General features: G+C 36.3%; 1 protein-coding gene across 2 annotated transcripts in view; it reads right to left on the bottom strand.

Annotated features, from left to right (window-relative positions):
* The window catches only part of LOC143256051 (nuclear factor NF-kappa-B p105 subunit-like), a 132,149-nt gene that overhangs the window by 47,780 nt on the left and 61,108 nt on the right, over positions 1-23,261 (bottom strand). For both annotated transcript variants that reach the window (XR_013030979.1, XM_076512697.1), the window contains exon 2: positions 3,095-3,425. Coding sequence is in view for 1 of the 2 variants with exons in the window: in XM_076512697.1 (XP_076368812.1) it covers positions 3,095-3,425 (331 nt within the window). In the remaining variant the exon portion in view is untranslated. The remainder of the gene's footprint in view (positions 1-3,094; positions 3,426-23,261) is intronic.

Consider the following 23,261-nt stretch of genomic DNA (forward strand, 5'->3'; position numbering starts at 1 on the left):
ACAAGTGAATGCAACCAGTAAGTAGCAAATGTTAAAAAAGAAGTAAACTAATTGTTATTGTTACGTGAGCCAGCCTTCATATTATTTTCACCGAATAATTCAAAATAACCCACTCAGCAAAACAACAAATTACAATAATATTAACAATTGTGTCGCTTTATGAGTGTATTTGTGTGTTTTTCTTATAGCAAAGCCACATCGGGCTATCTGCAGAGCCCACCGAGGGGAATCGAGCCCCTAATTTTAGCGTTGTAAATCCCTAAACTTACCGCTATATTAGCGGGTGGCGTCACTTTACGAATTCATAAAAAATGCGTTATTTTTCCAGATGTTAAAAAAAGAAAATGATTGCTCTGAAATTCGCGCAAAGCTACACGAAGGTTATATACGCTGACTGCCCCTAATTTAGCAGTATAAGACTAGAGGGAAGGTAGCTAGTCATCACCACCAACCGCCAACTCTTGGGCTACTCTTTTACCAATGAATAGTGGGATTAACTGTCTTATTATAATGCCTCCAGAGCTGAAAGGGCAAGCATATTTGGTGCGACATGGATTTGAACCCGCGACTCTCAGGTTACGAGTCAAGTGCCTTAACCCTCTAGTCTTACACTGATAAATTAGGGACGGCTAGCGCAGATAGCCCTCGTGTAGCTTTGCGCGAAATTCTAGAAACAAACAAAGGAAAAAATTCTTAAAGTAATATTTTTCAGAAATTTAGAAATATATATTGATTATAATTTTTACTATGGCAGAACAAGGTATTATATGTGAAATAGATAATTTTCGATTGCTTTTTTAAAAAGTTATAATAATTTATATCATAATTACGATCTTTTTGTATTTTCTAATTTAACCTATTTTACTGTTGAATAACTAATGCAGTATTGGTAAACAATAAACCATCATAATTAATAAACTGTACCATAATATTTCAGTTTATGTACTAGCGATAAATTATCTCTCGGGTTAACAGCGAACTTAGGGAATTATGAAGTGCAAGATTCGATGTATGTGTTTGGGGGGAGGCATAGGGCAGACAGCCTATTATACACACATGCGCTCAAAACTAAACAAAATAGTAATCTATTTCCCCTTTTCACAATTGTATTTACACTGACGATAATACATATGCATTTAATTAATGAATAATAAACGCCATTGGTTACTAAAGAAAAAGTGACAATGAAGTTTACTCCTAGTACAAATATTTAACTGCTACCTTACATTTTTTGAACACGTGATGAGTCTTTTTTTTTAACATCGAGAGATATGATTTGAAAGCATAGCAACAAAGGAGTAAGATAAAACAAATTACTTCATCAGACGTTAAATATCTGTCTATTAAACAAACACTTGTTTCTTACTAGCATGGTCTAATGATTAGAGTGCTCGACGCCCAACGTACGGATCATGAATTCGAATCCCAATCACCAAATATATTTCCCTTTTTAGCCACAGGGACGCTATGAAGATACAGTCAATCCCACTTTTGTTCGTAAAAGAGTTTGTTTGTTGTTTGAATTTCGCGCAAAGCTACACGAGGGCTATCTGCACTAGCCGTCCCGAAATTAGCAGTGTAAGACTAGAGGGAAGGCAGCTAGTCATCACCACCCACCGCCAACGTTTGGGCTACTCTTTTACATCTGAATATTGAGCTTGACCGTCACTTAAAACGCCCCCATGGCAGAAAGGTCGAACATGTTTTGGTATGACGTGGATTCGAACCCGCGATTCTCAGATTACGAGTCGAATGCCTTATACACTTGGCCATGCCGGACCTCGTAAAAGAGTAATACAAAAGTTAACGGTGGATGGTGTTGGCAAGTTGCCTTCATTATAGTCTATCACTGTTAAGTTAGGAAAGGCTAACGCAAATACCATCGAAAACGTTTTGAGAAATTTAAAATAAGCCAATACAAATCTTCAAACTGTTTCTAAATCTTTTGAAAAACATCAAAGTATTCTGACAAAATATTACAGCCAGTTTTTCTGATGACTTTGGTAATTTGTTTGAAATTACAACTACTTTACAAAATTGCTCAGAAGAATCATGTCTCGAATATATAAGTATATGTTAACTGGGCAGTATTCGCCTGCTACTAGCTTTACCACATTTTCTATTTTTCTACAAAAGGTAGTGTAACACAGTTACAAAACGCCAGCTACAAGTGATAATGGCTTTCTAAATCGAGTTGTTATAACTGAAACATATTCTGCATGTTATTATCAAGCTGCCTAAATCACCAAAACTACCGATCTATGTTCGTTGGTTGTAATCAATATTGCTTGTTTTGTGTAGACCCGGCATGGCCAGGTGGGTTAAAATTTTCGACTCGTAATCTGAGGGTTGCGGGTTCGAATCCTCATCGCACCAAACATTCTCGCCCTTTCAGCCATGAGGGGTTGTAATGTTACGTTCAATCCCACTATTCGTTGGTAAAAGAGTAGCCCAAGAATTGGCGGTGGGTTGTGATGACTAGTTGCCTTCCTTCTAGTATTACACTTCTAAATTAAGGACGGGTAGTGCAGATAGACCTCGAGTAGCTTTGCGCGAAATTCAAAACAAACAAAAGTATAAAATTAGGCTTCCTTACTTAGCAAAAATTGACGTCATTAAGAGTATTTCATTATCACTATTCTCTGAATATTAAAAAGCTTGATTTCAGAAAAAAATACAGCCGCGAGTGAAAGAAAAAACGAATGTAGTTGTGGTGGTTGATTATTTGTGTTCTTAGATTAAAATAGCTGAACTATTGTTTTAGTATGGTAACTTTTATTTACCTTGTATCCTATTCATTATGCAAACAAAGCAATACAATGATTTACAAGTACTTAATAAAAATTGTGTATTCACACATAACAAGTAAACCATAAAATTAAGAAACCTTTATCAATAAAAGTCTTAAATTTCAGATGAACCTTAAATGTAATTTCTTGTTTCAGAAATGTAGTTTGGCTTTTTTTGTTACTGTATTTGAAATATATTTTGTGACAATTTTCCTGCATATATTCTTATCAGAATGTTTCTAAGATAGTGTTAATATATTTAAGTTACAAAAAATAAATAACTAAATAAAACATTATACTCTTACTTGGAAAAGATGGGGACTGAAGTGTGTGAATCTGATGTGGAACATTGGTAACTCCGTAATGAAATCCATTTCCAAGAACTTGTGGGTTTCCATCTGTCTGGATATTCACAGGAGGAGAAAACACCGTAGAATCGATTGGCATTAAGGAACACGAACTAGGATTTGGTACACCACTGTAATGAAAGCTCTGATAAACAGGAGTAGCCATTGTCGTGGCCATACTGGGATAAGACATAGAAAGTTCGGCTGTTTCTTGACTTAACATTTGTTCCGAAAACTCAGCCAAAAGGCAACTTGAAGTTCCTTCCAAAGGCAGTGGTGTAAATTTGTCCTTGAGCAGAATATAAATATACAACAAATAACCAACTAAGCCACATTTTCAAATATAATATTGTTTTTCTTTTTATATTTAAGAGTTAGGTTCAATTGTTTTACAAACTTAACCACAACACAAATTCGGCAAGAAAATAGCCATTGCAGGTTTATGCCACATTTGAACACATAATATATCTGTTTTATATCTGTTACTGAAACACTGTTCGCAAACTTATGTCTACATTAGGCACACAATTGCTGTCAAGACGTCTTTGAAAAACAAGAGCTGTGGAATTTGGTGAACTGTAGAATAAGAATACAAAAAACACGTGTCTTGTCGCTTTGTATTGGCGCCAAAAGGATGATAATTGAATAAAAAACGTTAAACTGGAAATGAAAATTAATACATGCATTCTTTTTTATTATTGTTTACCACACAGCAGAACCATAATGTTAAGGGTTTTGCATTTATTTTGCAAGTTTAAAAACTTGTAAGTATTGAACTATCTTAACTAGATTCATTTAAGGTTAAAATGTCTAATTAATATTAACTTTTGATCAAAATAGTTTACTCACACGATGCGAAACTGAAAAATTAACTCAGTAACTACAAAAGCAATTTACATATGATTTTTTTTCATTCCTTCTTATAATGATTTGTTTGGCTACTATTCTAGTGCAAAGATACACAATAGGGTATTTGTGTTCTTTACACTACTGAGAATCGAGTCCCAAATTTTAGCGTTGTAACTCTGCAAACATTAGAATGCATTGTTTCACTGGTTAGATATACTCGTTGTTAGCGATACTTTTGGTTATAACACTAATAATATTTCAGAAGATTTAGGTTAGTCCTAAGATCATGTACTAAGCTAAAAAATGCAATTTTTATAATAAAAATGGAACAATAAACTTAAAAATGAGAGAATTAAATATACTTAATATTCTAATTAATATTCTTTATGAAAATAATACTAATGAAACACTAGAGCAGTACCCTCGGTGGTACCGCGGTAAGTTTACAAAGTTACAACGTTAAAATCCAGCGTTCGGTTCACAGGGGGGAACCAGCAGAGCGCGCAATGTGGTTTTGCTCTAAAACAAACACACAAAGATAAAATAAACTTGCTCTATATGAACACAATATTTTCTTTTTCAAGAATAAACTAAAACGCATAAAGTTATAATAACTGGCTATATTTAAAATAAGGACAGAAAAGACTAGAAAGTTTGGTCAGAGAAGTTTTTGTTGTTTAGAATTAAACACAAAGCTACACAATGGGCTATCTATGCTCTGCCCACTACGGGTATCGAAATCCGGTTTTTAGCGTAGTAAGTCCACAGACATACCGCTGAGCTACTGGGGGCCTGGTCAGAGAAACAAATGAAAAACAAACTAATCTCGTCGGCAGATTCCTGTGCTTTCGAAAAGTGCACTCGCACTCTCTATAAAAGGATGGTAGGTACGTCCTTATTACAACAATAGAAAAGTAATTTGGATTTTCTTCTCCGCAGACCGTCAGAAACTAGATATGAAGAGCTACCCGTGTAGCTATCTTCAGTGTATACACCGCTTTTCAGTTATTCAGAGCGTCCCAAAGTTGAAAAACTAGTGAAGAGCCAAAACCTAGATTTCTTGTTTTCGTTTATCACCATCTTTCTTCAACGAGCTTAGTACTTACTGAGTTTTTGCAGTAATTATAATTTTATAATCATTTGATAGAGAACAGCAGTTTTCACGATCTGTGACTACCTACACTCTTGTGCAAATTAATTGAAACAAATAGTCATTTTACAATGTTTTCAGCATGGCGGCCGGTGTAGGCTCGCTGGACCCGCTGATTTCATTTAATAGTCATTTTTTCACACAGACGGCGTCATTAGCTGTGTTTTGCAGTACGGTCGATCTATTTTTGAGATATATGACGAAAGTTTGAAGAATATTACGTCATTCGAAATTGCTTTAGAAAGACCAGTCAAAAAACAACTTCTTGCCAACTCAATGATGAAAAAACGGTATCAATGGAGTCTGAAATACAAGAAATGGACGCAAGAACAATGGAGGAAGGTGTTATTCAGTGACGAGACTTCGTACAGGGTCAAAGAAGTATGCATGTTTGCAGATCTCCAGGTGAGAAACTTCGAGAATCTCACATCAATCAGTTCGTAAAACATCCCTTGAAGATGTTGTTTTGGAGCTTTTTTAGCTACTATGGCGTCAGAGGCTTACATATCACAGAAGGTATGATGCGAGGACCACAGTACATCGAAGTTTTGCAGAGAAGAGTCGCTCCAGAATTGAAAAAGATTTCCAGATGGATCTGGAATTTTTCAGCAAGATCTGGCTCCGTGCCACACATCTAACCTTGTGAAAAATTTTATGACTACAACGCGAATAAAGGTGCTGGACTGGCCTGGAAACTCTCCGGATGTAAATCGTATTGAAAATCTTTGGGCCATTTGTAAAGAAAGATTTCGGGGAAAAGACTGCACTACGAAAGATAAGCTAATTGAGGCCATAATTGAGGTGTGGTACCGCGATCCAAAAAGTAGTAAAGATTGCAGTCAATTCGTGGACTCGACGCCAAAGCGGATTAATTATCTTCTGAAAAATAAAGGCGGTCATATCATGTGTTAATTTGTGAGTAATTTTTGGATTCTCAGAAATAAAACGCAAAAAATTGAAAAAATCTTAATTTTCCGTCTTGTTTCAATTAATTTGCACAAGGGTGTGTTTTGTTATTATTTTTTTCAAAATATATAAACCCTTAGAATGCATTTAATAACCTATTAACCCACATCTGACATCTAATAAAAAGTAAACAAACAAGTATTAGCGGGAACAACTATCGCTAACTAATAAAGCTATGTACTGCTCGCTAATAAATTTGAAAAATGAAACTAAACAAGACAAGTGTGCAGGTAGATGCATCACTGGATTCAGCTAATGATCCAATAGCATACTAAGTTGTTTTAACTTTACATGAAGAATAGAATCCATACATTGCTGGCTTCCTCAAAGGCAAAACAAAGAGAACTAGAATTACCAATTCTGAAATGTTACTCTATTGTAAAATAGTCATAAAAGTAATATTCTAAACCAAAAGTATAATGTTGAAAGTTGAGAGTTCATTTTAACATCAAGCTTTCGAGAGACAGTAATCTTATCTACATAAAAATGTGAATATTTTTACAAATCAATAAAGAACAACGAAGATCCTATTAAAAATGCTTGCACGCTCTAGTTTACAATATTGAACATGTGAATCATTCTATGCGATACATCTTTGGGAAGCACTTTCCTCTTATGGTGAATGAAGTGCTGAAAAATATGTCCCGTTATACCTTGAAAACTGTTACTTAAATCATCAGTTACGTTAAAAAACAAGAGAAGCACCGCAGCTGTTATATATTAACTATGCTTTATTCCCATTCGTTCGTATACTTGCGCACCACAGTGGCACAGCGGTAAGTTTGATAAATTATAATGTTCGAAACACTTTATGGATTTCAAATTCTGAATAATAGTGTCAATTAGCTTATTTCTACCAAGAAACGTCTTCAGGGACATGTAATTTCTAAATTTCTCGGGTCGTCTAGAGAGATTGAAACAGGGGATCTTAATAGAATTAAGCTCTTGATGGTTTGTTTTTTTTATATTTCTGCAAAGGTACACGAGGGCTATCTGCGCTAACCGTCCCTAATTTAGCAGTGTAAGACTAGAGGGAAGATAGCTAGTCATCCCCATCCACCGCCACCTCTTGGGCTACTCTTTCACCAAGGAATAATGGGATTGACCCTCACATAATAACACTTCACGGCTGAAAGGGCGAGCATGTTTGGTGTGACTGGGATTCGAACCTGCAACCCTCAGATTACGAGTCGCACGCCTTAACCCACCTTGCCATCTGAGCCACTGGAGAAATAAGACTGATAGTATTACATTTCCCATCCCCTGCTGGTACAGAGATAAGTCGACGGATTTATAACGCTAAAATCACGGGTTCGTTTCTCCTCAATAAACTCAGCAGATAGTCTGACGCTGCTTTGATATGAGAAAAAACACACACACACATTTACGTATTAACAAACATTTTTTTGCTAGAAAAAAACAAATATAGATTACTGTGTAGAGTAGACTCTTTTAAACACCATTTTGTGAATGCCAAACTCATATTTCATCAACAATACTATTCATAATTCATTATTTACTATTATCAAACATGCTCGCCCTTTCAGCCGTGGGGTCGTTATAATGTGACGGTCAATTCCAGTATTTGCTGGTAAAAGAGTAGCCCAAGAGTTGGCGGTGGGTAGTGATGACTAAATTGTTTCCCTCTAGTCTTACACTGCTAAATTAGAGATGGCTAGCGCAGATAGTCCTCGTGTAGCTTTACGCGAAATTTAAAAACAAACAAACAAACAAACAAACTATTATCAAACATACATGTATTTCAGCCTATATAATTTTGTATTAGCTGAATACTCTGATACAAAAACGATTTTGAAGCCTTTATATTTTATGTCGTTAAGTTGTATCTTTATGCTCTATCTAACGACCGTGAATATTGGTAATAGCTCTGCAGTGTAGGTAGTTACTGTTACAAGAACAAAAAAATCACAAAAACTCTGTTGTAATGCTGCCATGTCCAATGCATACCCTTACTTCCGGACAGTTTTCCAAAATTTATTCAAAGTAGGAGGACATCGGTTCACTCGCACCCATTTCAATAGTCCTATGACGCAAAAAAATCGAAGTTATGAGTGTGCCTTGGTTATATTCTGCAACTGTTTAAGCTATGCAATAACTGAACGGATATGTTGCTCATCCATCTTGATTATGTTGCGTATTATTGCCTGGGATAAGTGGACGACTTTTGACCTGGCTTTTGTGTTTCTGGATTCTTATTTATTACAAGACGCTGCACTTTGTTTAAACGTCTGAAGCATGACATGTTTTAGGTATGAATGGTCCTGACGCTCCAAGATGATCCATATTCCTTTGATTTCCAATGTTATCAAGTAAAAAGAATATCCTTATCTTGGAAATTTCAAACTTCCTGAGTGTGTGAATATTTTCCTTCTGAAAGGCTTCTGTAATATAACTTTTCCCAAAGCCATAAATATTCGGTGGCATCACACTACTCACGAAACGCCAAGCAATGTTTAAATATATTTCTGATACTAAACACTAAAGGTGAAAAGTAATCGAAACGAATGGCTTTTCTAATGTATTCGCAAAACATTTCCAATCATGATGTTATAATATAGGCATAAACAAAGAGAAATTTTATTATACTTAGGAATGATAATTTCTTACTTTCATAGTTACTTGTGTGGAAACATCCTTGTTTATCTGTCTGTCTATCTGTCTAGTCGTTGTTTTGTTAATACTGCAAACCTGTTTTGATTTAAATGCTTAAAATTAGCGCAGGCTTTGAAACCTCTAAATATTTAAAACTACGAATGTATAGCTATTGTAAATCTTTCTGCACGTTCTGTCTAATTCTCAACAGATTTATGTTAAGAGATAAACTAAGCGGGAAATGATTGAAATGAAATGTGTACAATTGCCAAAGATAGCCTTATGAAAGCAGCACCCAGAAACATTCCTTAAAAAGAGAGACACCTATTATTTCGCTGTCTGCTACAACATAGACGGCGTCGTACAGGTGTCTTTTTTCTTCTTTTTTTTTGGGAATTCCCGCTTTATTTACCTGGTATGAAGTGATTGTCTTTCCGTTATGTATCAGACTTGCTGACATCATCGGAAGTAAGGACATTCGAGCCAATAACGAAGCCAGGATCACTCTGGCAATGAAACTTGTATCAAGGCCATAACAAAATGATTTTGGGAAAACCCGTGCAGTCCCGTTGGTCTGGTTTGTTGCGAAAAAAATATACAGACATATAACGTTTTTAAAATTTCTCATCGTAGTAAAATTGAGTGTAATTTATATATTTTAAGCGTGTTTTCCTGTATAAATATCATTTTATAAACTTCCTTAAATACCGAACTCGTGTAACTGTTAATGTCATTATCTTGAACGACTTACATAATAAATATGATATATTAAATTAAGTTCTCTGAAATGATATTATAAATAAAAAAACAAATATTATTGTAAAAATTTGGAAAAGTTTCCATCTTTTGTTCATTTTGAAAAAACAACAACAAAAAAACAATTTCCCTCGTATTTACAGCTGTCTTCTTGGATGTAGAATAACTGATCCCATCCGGGGAAATCCCAAATGAGATTCTTTGCGTGTACTAAACATATAGGTTGGAGGTGGTGACTGGTTCTTCCAGTTACTGTGGAATATAGTAATAAAAATGTTTACATCGTAGATAACGTTACGAAATACTTGTTAATCTAAGTGATCAGAAACTAAAGCTCTCGGCTATGTTATATGAACCAAAAGAGAGACCATAACAAAAAGTTTCGTGTATCGAATATTGTTGTTGTGTTTTTACATTTGTACCACATATTTTATACCACATATTTTGTACCACATATTTTATACCACATATTTTGTACCACATATTTTGCCATTGTTCTTGTATCTTTTGTTCTTTAGTTCCAATAAAATTCTGAATATATCTTTATACAAACGAACTTAAAAAAATCTTCGATACTCGCTTTAGAAACATTAAGAGAAAACTATTGAAATACGTAAAAGCATAAACCCTAAATATGCTTAATGATTTTAGCTTATAACTTGAATGCAATACAAAATTGTCAGGATAATTTTACATTCTTTGTATCGAACTGTGATGTTTCTTTGGAAAATTCTGGCGTAACGATTTTATGATGGAAACAAATTACGTATAATTACATATAACAGCAAAACTATTGTTAAAAATTTAAAATCAAATTAATTTTTGTTTAATTTAATTGCTAGTAAAAGTCCATTTTATTTTGAATAAATAATCTTTTATGACAACCAACAAATGATTGCTGTTAATTGACGTGGGCTAAGGTATCAATAAATGAAATAACTAGAGTTAAGAATTTTATTTACTCTTGTCTACCAGTGGCTTAGCTGTAAGGTCGAAAGCTTATAATGCAAAAAACAACAACAACAACCGGGTTTCACAGCGTACATAATCCATTCTGTAGCTCTCTGATCGCACCTCGCTAGTACAGTGGTATGCCTACGGATTTACAACGCTAAAATCAGGAGTTAGATTCTTCTCGGTGGGCTTAGCAGATAGCCCGATCTGGCTTTGCTATAAGAAAAACACACACAAACACACACAGCTTTCTGAGCAACTACAAACAAATAAATTTAATTATTTCCAGCTCTGTCCTCCTATATATGGTTAAAGTATCATCTTCTGTACATAAGTATTAATATTCCTACAAGTAACCAAATTATTGGAGTATACAATTGGAAAGAAGCTTCTGACTTCCTTATATCGTGTTTTAGTATCGAATACCTTGGATGGATGTATTTTAGTCCTACGTTTTATTATTCTGACTTAAGTAAAAATTTTGATGGTACAAAACTGCTGTATATTTTCCATGGTGTAAGATTAAAATAATATCACTATTTCCTGAAAAGAGATTGGGAAGCTGTGGCAGATATTTGTACACTAACGAAATTTTAGTTACTCCCTAAAGGTCAAGCTCTAACGATTGAACGTCGACATTTTATCTACTTCTTAATTTAAGAAACGTACCCCGCTGGTACAACAGTAAGTCTACAGATTTACAACGCTAAAATCAAGGATTCGATTCCCCTCGATGGACTCAGCAGATAGCCTGATGTGACTTTGCTACAAGGAAAAAAACATAAACACACACAATTTAAGGAACAAGCGAAGCTTATGGAAATGCTGAAAAATGTTGAGCATCTATACTACATAAATTTGTTTATTTGTTTGAAGTTAACCACAAAGCTACACAGGTATCGAAACCCTGTTTTTAGTGTTCTAAGTCCGCAGACATACTGCTGTGTCACTGGGGAGAATTAATCGTTGTTAAGCACAAAGCTACATAAAGGCTATCTGCGCTATGCCCACCACAGGCATCGAAACCTGGTTTCTAGCAGTAGAAGTCCTCAGACATTCCGCTTTGCCACTGGGGGATAAATACTATATAAAGAAGGAAGCAAAAGTGCAGCCAAAATACTTCTAAGAATGATGTTTCGGATGCTTCCTGAAAACAAGACAAGAGAAACCTTGATAAAATACATCCGAAATATTTCATTATGATAAGAAACCTGAACACGTGTGTACGTTTTGATTTTTTTTTTACGATAAATCTACAGCTGTTTCTCGTAATCATGTTAAAAGGAGGGATTTCCCTACGCGCCTTCTACTCGTCCACAACCACGACAAAAACAAACAAAAAGGAAAATAATAAAAAACAAACAAGCGCCAGCTTCATATAATTCCAAGTGGATCTTGTTATGAAAGACATGTAGTATTTCTTGCCACTGGAAAACCATTCCGTTCTTTTTCTTCTTGTTAATATCTAATAGTTAAATTCTCTGCTTCTTTTACAATCGGCCCGGTATGGCCAGGTGGGCTAAGGCGTTCGACTCGTCATCTGAGGGTCGCGGGTTCGAATCCCCGTTCCATTAAACATGCTCGCCCTTTCAGCAGTGGGAACGTTATAATGTGACGGTCAATCCTACTATTCGTTGGTAAAAAAGTAGCCTAAGAGTTGGCGGTGGGTTGTGATGACTAGCTGCCTTCCCTCTTGTCTTACACTGCTATTTGTACACCCCATCCATAATATGAAACAGGAGATGTGAAGACAGTTAGTTATCGTCGTCAAAGGCCTGGTATGGGCAGGGTAAGGGCGCTCGAGTTGTAATCTGAAGGTCGCGGGTTCAAATCCCCCACGCACCAAATATGCTTACCCTTTTATCCATGAGGGCGTTATACGTAACGCTCTACTCCCACTATTTGTCGGTAATAGAGTACTCCAGGAGTTGGCGGTGAATAGTGATAATTAACAGCCTTTCCTCTAGTCTTACACTGTAAAATTAGGGACGCCTAGTGCAGATAATCCTGATGTAGCTTTTCAAGAAATTTAAACTAAACCAAGCAAACGAAACACCAACAACATGTTTTAAATGCAAAGGTAGTGGTACCTCGAATTTTAGCATTGTAAGTTCGTAAATTTATTGCTGACTTTCCGGGGTCAAAGGAAAAGCTCTTACACTGAAAATATATTTATTTATTATAAATAAATGCTATTTATAACGTAAAGTGTTTTGCTACGATTCTTTAAACTTCAGAAAATTATGTTTTCTAGGAATTTAATTAGGTTTTCTAGTGGCTCAGCGGTGTGTTTTAAGGCTTATAACGCTGAAAACTTGGTTTCAATATCTGTGGCGGGCACAAGACACATATCCTCTCTTGTAGCTTTGTATTTGAGAACAAATATTTTAATTATTATTTATTCCATTTATAATACTAATAATACATTTAAATATGTTAGCATTTATTCAGAGAAGTGTGTCTTATTATAGCAAACCCAATCTGATGTATTCACCGAGTGATTTTAGCTTTGAACATTCGAAGACCTGCCGCTGTCCCATCGGCGGACTATTTAGAGATGACTTATTAAATGCCTTGTTTTTTCTAATAGAGAGGAAAGTTAGGTTTGTGTTTCAGCTATGCTTACTATAGTAGAATACATAATGATTGATTATATGCGGTTGTGATATTTTTACTAATTTCGGGAGCCTCTAGTTAGTTGGCAGTAACTAGTGAAAACTGATACTATTAGAAGAATATATTTTTTAATTTCTGCTGTGGATGTGAAGGTTCCCCAAAGTGTACGATAAATAAATCACATTTGTATTTGGCTTGAAGAAATTATTTGGCACACTGAGTCCAAGAAACTAAAAATTAGAAAGCGTTAGAGAATTTAAATGCTTATATGAGTACATTTCAGTTTCAACTACTTCCCGAAATTAGTTGTAGAAATTTGATCAAAATGTTTGAATGATAAAGTTTTGATTACGCTTTGAATAACACTATGCAACAAAATTTTTACTTTTTCGTGTTCCTGGGCAGAAACTGTTATTTCCCAGTTGCTTATGCCTAAAGTAAATGGAAAATACTTATTTTTCTCTCTAAACTTTGCTTTTGTGACCTGGGTAATGAAATTTTCAAATCTACCCATTTTCCAGAACATTCCACGTAGATTCGGTGCTGAGTAGCTGATAGAGAATTTTCTCGAACTTATAAGAATTTTCTAGAATGTTGTAGAACTTCCAAGTCGCAAGTCAAAGGAAGGGTCACCGACATTTTTCAAGCTTTTATACTTGTTAAGATAGGCTCTGCTTTTGCCACAATGTATTCGGTTCGTGTGAGGCAATTGGAATTGCCTGTAGCTCAAACAAGTGGCGCCTCTTCAGTGATAGCTCATCCAGAAGCCTCAAAGCTGTGCTGCTCCATCATGGGAATAAGTATCCGTCTCTTCCCCTGGCTCATTCGGTGCACCTCAAAGAAAAATACAACAGCGTCAAGACCTTGCTAGAAGCCTTGAAGTATGATAAGTATGGTTGGGAGGTTATGGGAGACTTCAAAATGGTGGCATTCCTGATGGGTCTCAAAGGAGGCTTTACCAAGTTTCCCTGTTATCTTTGCCTTTGGGACAGCAGGAACACCGCAACGCACTACAACAGGAAGCACTGGCCACAACGGCCAGAGTTCTCTGTGGAGAGGCACAATGTCAAGTGTGAGCCAGTAGTGGACCTTCAGAGGGGGTTGTTCCCACCATTTCAGATAAAATTGGGTCTTATGAAACAATTTGTTACAGCTCTTTATCAGGAGTCTACAGCTTTCAAGTACCTTCGAGACTTCTTCTCTAAGGTGTCTGAGGCAAAGGTCAAAGCTGGTGTTTTGTTGGACCACAAATAAAGAAGATCCTGAAGTGCACAGAATTCCCCAAGAAGCTCAGTAGAAAGGGAAAAAAAGCTTGGGGCAGCTTTGTCACAGTGGTTTGGGGCTTCTTGGGCAATCATAAGGCCGAAAATTATGTGGAAGTGGTTGAGGTTCTGCTGAAGAACTACGGCAAAATGGGCTACAGGATGTCCCTGAAAGTCCATATCCTTGACGCTCATCTTAATAAATTCAAGGATAACATGGGAGAATACTCAAAGGAGCAAGACGAGCACTTCCACCAAGATATACTGGACTTTGAACACCGCTATTAAGGAGATTATAACGAAAACGTGATGGGAGACTATATTTGGGGGCTAATACGTGAAAGTGACATTAAATCACATTAAGTCGCAAATCTCGAAAAACTAGTCACTTCTATACGTTTTTGTATAACTTATGTATAAATACATGTAAATCTTGATTGATATGTTGTTTTATTCAGACCTTATGTAAATGAAAATGTGCAAATTTGCCCGTTTTTACATAGAAAATAGATTAATTTCTAAATTTCATTATCCAGGTCACAAAAACAAAGTTTGAAGGAAATAATGGCCATTTTCTGTACTTTTACAACATGAGCAATTAATAAATAACACATACTACTATCCAGGAAGAAAATTTGTGTTACATAGTGTAATAAATCAGACGAACACCTATGGACTCAAAGACTGAGTTGAAGTGTGGCTTACAGAGGAATAGCTCATAACGACAACTTTTATATTTCTTGAAAAAAAAAAAAAAGAGACTAGAGGAAAGTTTGAAAAAGTACATCAAAAACTGTCAGTATGAGAACAAACTTCGGGTTCCTGGATGCATATGTACGTTTTAGTTTTATGTCTCAAATACACGGTAATTTTTCTAAAAGTGTCAACTCTTTAAACGTGTAGCACAAAACTACACAAGAGGTTATCTGTGCTCTGCCCACCACTGGTATTGAAATCCGGATTTTAGTGTTTTAAGTCCGCAGACATACCACTGACCCACTGGGGAGCAAGTAATTATGACAGGTGTTTAGTGTTATTCTTATCACTGGAACATTTTACTGAATTAGTGTTGTATACAAAGAAAACACAATGAAAACGTACACTAAAATACATTTACTGACTGCAGCGTAAGACTAGAGGGAAGGCAGCTACTCACCACCACCCACCGCTGACTCTTTTACCAACGAATAGTGGGATTGACCGTAATATTATAACAAGGCTGAAAGGTGGAGCATGTTTGGTGCGACGGGGATTCGAATCCTCGACCCTCAGATTAGGAGTCGAACTCCTTAACACACCTGGCCATGCCGGGCCACACGTTAGGAATGGAAAATGTGATTTGGTTTATGACCTGATTCTAATTTGGGTTTATAATAAACTAAAAATTAGAATTAAAATAAGAGTGAATTTCAAAGCCTTTTCTATGATCAAAAGAATGGTTAGGATGATCGACCGACAGCCCGCAGATCGTCCATCATTGAGCATACTCGCCCTTTCAGCACTGGGGCGTTGTAAGGCACGATCAATCCCACTATTTGGTTAGAGTAGCCTAAGAGTTGTCGGTGGTGGTGGTCACTAGCTGTCTTCCCTCCAGCTTATCATTTCTAAATTAAAGACGGTTATCGCAGGTAGCCTTATACGAAATTCAAACAAATATAAAGTTAGGTGTTTTTGTACGCAGATCAGTATTTTGAAACTTATGAAATAACATTTACAGAAAAGTATTATCTTGTGTAGACGTCATATCACGAAAGAAAATTAAAGTGCCACGAACATCGCATGCTTGTTTCAGATATTCATTCAAACCTGCACTAGTTGTCTCTAAGTTTGAAGCCACAAGTTACTGATATCGATGTGACTTATAATAAAACTGGCCCGGCATGGCCAGGTTGGTTAAGGCGTTCGACTCGTAATCTGTGGGTCGCGGGTTCAAATCCCTGTCGCACCAAACATGCTTACCCTTTCAAACATGGGTGCATTATAATGTGACGGATAATCCCACTATTCCTTGGTAAAATAGTAGCCAAGAGTTGGCGGTGTGTGGTGATGACTAGCTACCTTCCCTCTAGTCTTACACTGCTAAATTAGGGACGGCTAGGGCAAATATCCTTCGAGTAGCTTTGCGTGAAATTAGACAAACAATGGTAAAACTGTAGGATATTTTTGTTACGTGTTGTTTATGCTATTAAAAACATTATTAATGAAATATTTCCGGACATCTCAAACTAATAACAGACGATCTGGCAGAAAAAAAAAAAAAGTGTTACCTAATAACTTCCAGTAAGTATTGTATATTTTCCGGGCTATGGGTATTTGTACTTGTGTCGAGGCGTTTAAACTGAGCTTTAAACTTTTAAAATTGAAATTTTAACCTATTATATCACAACTTTTAATCTCTGAAAGATTTTAGCTACAAGTCATGATTATTTTAACACCTTGTGTATTGTCCATTTGTGTACTAAAAAAGGTGAAGATGGTATGAAGTTATATCTTCAACTTTATGTACAGTACCAGAAATTTTTTGAAAAGGTTTTTCTTTAAAGCTAAGATAGCGTCATAATGTTCACTTTGCTGCAACATGTCTTTTATCACTAAAAAAATCCAAAACAAACAGACTTTATTGTCAATTAAATTTATATATTTTCTCGTCATTTTAATTTACATATAATTTTATACACACACACTTGACATAAAAGCGTAGTTTCTGGTGTTTTTTGAATTTCGCACAAAGCTACACGAGGGCTATCTGTGCTAGCTGTCCCTAATTTAACAGTGTAAGACTAGAGGGAAGGCAGCTAGTCATCACCTCCCACCGCCAACTCTTGGGCTACTCTTTTACCAAAGAATAGTGGGATTGACCGTCACATTATAACGCCCCCACAACTGAAAGGGCGAGCATGTTTGACGCGACGGGGATGCGAACCCGCGACCCTCAGCTTACGAGTCGCACGCCTTAACACGCTTGGCCATGCCGGGCCAACTAACAAGATACTGTAATTCTTCCCGCAGAGTTGGCATTGGGTGGTGATGACTAGCTGCCTTACCTCTAGTTTTACACTGCTAAATTAGGGACGGCTAGCGCAGATAGCCCTCGAGTCCAGATTCTCCCTCGTAATTCCCAGATGTTCTAGTGTATCAATTACACTATCTGAAGCTACCTTTACAGATATTTCTATAGAGAAGGGGAGTCCAGGAAATCATAAGAAAACTACTCATGTTTGAGTGACCTTGGTTTAGATCTACCTCACCTAATCAAGGAATCCCCGAGCTTACCCAAGTTCTCCTTTCAAGTTGATTTCAAATAGGTCTAAATCTTTAAGAGGGGTAAGTTGGATAAAAATACAAAGATACATGCTAAGCTGAACATGACAGCATAACACAAAATATTCGATGCTATAATTGATTCAAGGACTCTGAAAACCTACTCTTTGACCCACATCACGCCTGCGTGACCTTCCGGGTGTTACATTGTACAAATAAGGACACCTCCCCAGGTCACACCGACTCCTCTAAGCTTGTTCCTGCTAACTCTAGCAGGGGATAAACTGGATATACATACTAAGCTACAAACTGAATTGAAATATAATATTGTATAGCATAAAAAAGGACACCCGATATATCACTTAAAAATACCAAATTTATCCAGTAACTTATTTATAATATCCATCCTCTTATGTAACTATATTTATAACAAGAGGTGGGATATTCGTATAATGATTAGTTACATTATAAATTATAAAACATTAAGTGAAAAAGAAACTGATTTAACTTTTTGTTAACAAAACAAACGAAACCAGGTTATGTAATTAAGAAAAAAAATCTATTTTATGCACAGCACAGGTTATGACTAGTCTTAATTTTGACTCTGAATTACAGTTTTACATGGGATTTGTTGAGAAATTTCCCGAACAGACAGAGGTAAGTCTATATACTTTTAATGCTAAGATTCGGGGTTCGACTCTGCAGTGGACCCAGCAGATAGGCCAATGTGGCTTCACTCTAAGACAAATAAACAAAAGGTATAACAACACAATATTTCCTTTTGCAAGAAAGAACTATGGCGCATACAATTGTAACAACTGAAAACATTTAAAATACAGTTTGAAAGACTAAAAAATTTGGTCAGAGAACGAACCTGAAAAATAATACAAACAACAACTAGCCTCGTCAGAAGTTATCTGTTATAATTAATCGAATTACAACGCTAAAAACCAGGGCTCGATTCCCTGAGGTGGCCACAACATAGCCCTATTATGGATTTACTTTAAACCAAATGCACATATAAATGTTTGTTAAGAAAATGATTTTATAGAGATTGAAACAGTATGTTGATAACAACATATCTTAAACGAACAACGTACAGTTTTATGGTATGATATACACTGCTGGCCAAAATGTATGATATACACTGCTGGCCAAAATGTATGATTTACACTGCTGGCCAAAATGTATGATATACACTGCTAGCCAAAATGTATGATTTACACTGCTGGCCAAAATGTATGATATACACTGCTAGCCAAAATGTATGATATACACTGCTAGTGTATGATATACACTGCTGGCCAAAATGTATGATATACACTGCTGGCCAAAATGTATGATATACCAAAATGTATGATATACACTGCTAGCCAAAATGTATGATATACACTGCTGGCCAAAATGTATGATATACACTGCTGGCCAAAATGTATGATATACACTGCTAGCCAAAATGTATGATATACACTGCTGGCCAAAATGTATGATATACACTGCTGGCCAAAATCTTAAGGCCAATGAGCATAAAGAAAAAATATGCATTTTGCGATGTTAGACTCAACCACTTATTTGAGCAGAGCTTTGAAAGATGAAAATAAGGAAAGGAAAAAAAAAAAAAAACTTTTAGCATTTAATAGAGAAAATGTGAACACTATGAAATTAGCCTAAATACTAGCTGGTCAAATGTTTAAGACTATACTAAAACGAAGCGTAAATCAGTAAACACGTAACAAAATTTACTCATTTGTGTTCAAGTATTAGCGTTGTCAACATTTCCCACTGACATCTCTTGTGTTACATTGGGTAAAAACATGGCAAAGACTAGAAAGTTGTCAGAGTTTGAACGTGGTAAAATTGTCGAGCTGCAAAAGCAAGGTCTCTCTCAACGTGCCATCACTGGTGAGATTGGGTGTAGTGAAACTGCTGTTGCAAATTTCTTAAAATACCCTGAGGGAAACGGAACAAGAATTTCAAATGGTTGGCCCAAGAAAATTTCGCCGACGTTAAGCAGGAGCATTTGACGGGTTGTCCGGCAAAATACCAGACGATCGTCGAACCAAATTAAGGCCCTTACGGACGCAGAATGCAGCTTAAGAACAATAAGACGGCATCTAAAAGAGAAAGGCTTTAAAAACCGTAAACGTCTTCAAAAGCTACGCTTCTTTCCACACCACGAAACAGCTCGGTTAAACTTTGAAGAAAAGCCCCAAACATGGGACGAAGAAAAGTGGACGAAGGTTATGTTCTCTGAGAAAAGTTTAACCTGGATGGTGCAGATGGCTTCCAACGTTACTGGCACGAAAAGGATATCCCACCGGAGACATTTGCTACACGACACAGTGGAGGAGATTCCATCATGATCTGGGGTGCTTTCTCCTTCCATGGAACAATGGAGCTTCAGGTTATACAGGGGCGTTAAACAGCAGCTGGCTACATTGGCATGTTGGAGAGAGCATCCTTATTGACTGAAGACCCTCGCTTGTAAGGAAATGACTGGATCTTTCAGTAGGACAACGCTGCAATCCACAACGCCCACAGGACAAAGGACTTTTTCATGGCGAATAACGTGATTCTTTTGGACCATTCAGCGTGTTCGTCAGAACTGAACCACATTGAAAATGTTTGGGGGTGAATAGTAAGAGAAGTCTATAGAAATATACGTCAATTCTAAACAGTGCATGATCTTCGTGAAGCCATCTTCACCACTTGGAATAACATTCCAGCCAGCCTTCTGCAAACGCTTATATCGATCATACCAAAGCAAATGTTTGAAGTTATTCGCAATGACGGCCGTGCAACTCACTACTGAGACCTCTTGTTGGGCATTTCCTACCCTGATTAGGACTTCTTTTTGTTATGGTCTTAAACTTTTGACCAGCTATTATTTAGGCTAATTTTATAGGGTTCACATTTTTCCTATCAAATGCTAAAAATGTTTTTTATTTTTATTTTCATTTTTCTTATTTTCATCTTTTGAAGCTCTACTCAAATAAGTGGTTGAGTCTAACAACGCAAAATGCATAATTTTATTTTTCTTTATGTTCATTGGCCTTAAGATTTTGGCCAACAGTGTATATATACAGATTTAACAGTCTACTGAATTTTATGAAAATTTCAAGAAGACACTTTTTTATTTATTCAAAATGTATTATTTTTTGAAAATAAGCAGTTCTGTTTCAGTTTTCTCAACGGAGTCTTCTCGAACTGAACTAAAGCTATTGTTAGAACTTAATTTATCTTAGCAACGGTTAGTTAGAGCGCCAAAATAAATGCATTGTAAGGATTTGTTTGTTTGTTTTGGAATTTCGCACAAAGCTACTTGAGGGCTATCTGTGCTAGCCGTCCGCAATTTAGAAGTGTAAGACTAGAGGGAAGGCAGCTAGTCATCACCACCCACCGACAACTCTTGGGCTACTCTTTTACCAACGAATAGTGGGATTGACCGTCACATTATAACGCCTCCACGGCTGGGAGGGCGAGCATGTGTGGCGCGACTCGGGCGCGAACCCGCGAACCCCAAATGACGAAGCGCACGCCTTAACGCGCTAGGCCAAGCAAGGCCTACATTGTAAAGAAGTATCTTACGTATGTATTAATGTTGTTAGCTTTCTGCGTGTGTTTGTGTTTTTCTTATAGCAAAGCCACAAAGGGCTATCTGCTCAGCCCACCGAGGGGAATCGAACCCTGATTTAAGCGTTGTAAATCCGGAGACATACCGCTGTACTAGCGGGGGGCAGCTCTCTGCACAAATTAGCGCAAAGAAAAATGTAAGATAAATAAAAAATAAACAAAACGAAACTTAAAGGTCCGACATGGCCAATTATGTTAAGTCGTTCGACTCGAAATCCGAGGGCCACGAGTTCGAATCCCGCTCGCACCAAACATTTTCGCCCTTTCAGTCGTGGGGGTGTTATAATGTTACGATCAATCCCGCCATTCGTTGGTAAAAGAGTAGCTCAAGAGTTGGCGGTGGATGGTGAAAACTTACTGCCTCCTCTTTAGTCTTACACTGCTAAATTAGGGACGGCTAGCGCCGATAGCCCTCGAGTGACTTTGCGCGAAATTCAAAACAAACCAACGAAACTAAAAATGAATAAAGTTTAAAATAACTATACAAAAAGGGTAAGAAAATTACATGTTGACACTCGATTGGTAATTGTTAGTTGCCAAACCGAATGTAAAAAGCGGAAAGGGGTAAAATGGTAAGAGGAAAAAACAGATTGTAAGAATCATAGACGAAGAGAAAACAGTAATGTACAGATTATAGAATTACACTGCACAACAACGAACTTGCTTCTTGAACACTGTTGGGTGTTCCTTAGATTTTTGGCTGCTGATCACGAAAATCACATCCAAATTTGTCCATCACGTACCGTTTCATCGAAATCTTAAGTTTTGTCAGAACATTGCTACAATGGAAAAATGATATCAGGGCAACTGTAATCCGCCAATGTTTGCTGATTACTGTTGAACACTACAACGTGACGCACCAAACATTGAATACAAACGAAAATCAGAAGCAAAACACTTTTAATTATGTTGAACTTGATAGCGTATTAGAAACATGAACGCAGTTAAATACGTTATTGCCGGTAAACAGTTAACTGTCTATTTCTCAGGGTTCCTATGTGATGAAGCAAAACCAAAACTATATTTGTGCATACCCACCAGGTACCTGTCACAATCAGCAAAAACTTTTCTGGAATCAATTCTTTTCAAAAAAAAATTGTTGTGCAGTGTTATTTGTAAAAAACAATAAAGTTACGATTTAACGTCATTCAAACAAACCAGTTTAATCGGAAACTAAGGTAACCATTTTTGTACATTAAACGTGAATAACATGAAGATATTACGTCAAACGTGTTCTAAAATAAATGAAAAAAACTGATTGAAGTGATTTGAAGTATTTTAATAGAGGTGTTGTTAGGAGGCGATTATATATTCAAGTAGCGTCATAAAATGTAACCACAATTTTTTACTTTATAAATAACTGAACATTGGACTTTAGAAAAGCTAGTTTCTTAGTTCCATCGAATATGATGCAGTATTTGATGGTGAAAAATATATTAACGACAGGACCACAATATTTTTTATCAGAATGTAGAAGGAAAATAAAATAAAAATTATAACACAACAAAATATTGAGGTGTATGATCTCATACGTTTATCGCGGTTATTTCGAAAACATTAACTATTAAAGGTAAACTTTTCGACACCCAAATAACAAATAAAACAGAATAGCGTGACAAGAAAACAAAACTAACCTCTTTTGACTTAACTTTAAGAAGATTATACAGTTTAATCTCTCAATCGTACGGGTACAACCACGCTAATGAATGCTTCAAATTTTCATGTGTAACTTATTCGTTATATTATTATAAAATTTAGAGCTTTGAACTCGATCACTAATAATTGAGTGTGGAAGAAGAGGATGTTAGCATTACAGACTTATAGAAAAATCGAGATTTTTCATAATGTAGTAGAAACGTTTAGGTTAAGTTACTCTTAATAAATGTAAACAAAATGTTATGATACCTATGTTAATTAGTACCAGAAACATTCTGCCTTTTTGGTGTTTTTCGTTCGTCTAGGTTACTACTAAATTAAAGACGCGCTGGCTTGACCTGTTTCCTCATCTATGTTTACTCATCTATCCATAAATATTATTTCTAATCTAACAACAAATAATGAATTG

The sequence above is a fragment of the Tachypleus tridentatus genome, chromosome 7 (assembly GCF_004210375.1).
Source record: "Tachypleus tridentatus isolate NWPU-2018 chromosome 7, ASM421037v1, whole genome shotgun sequence".
NCBI lineage: Eukaryota > Metazoa > Arthropoda > Merostomata > Xiphosura > Limulidae > Tachypleus > Tachypleus tridentatus.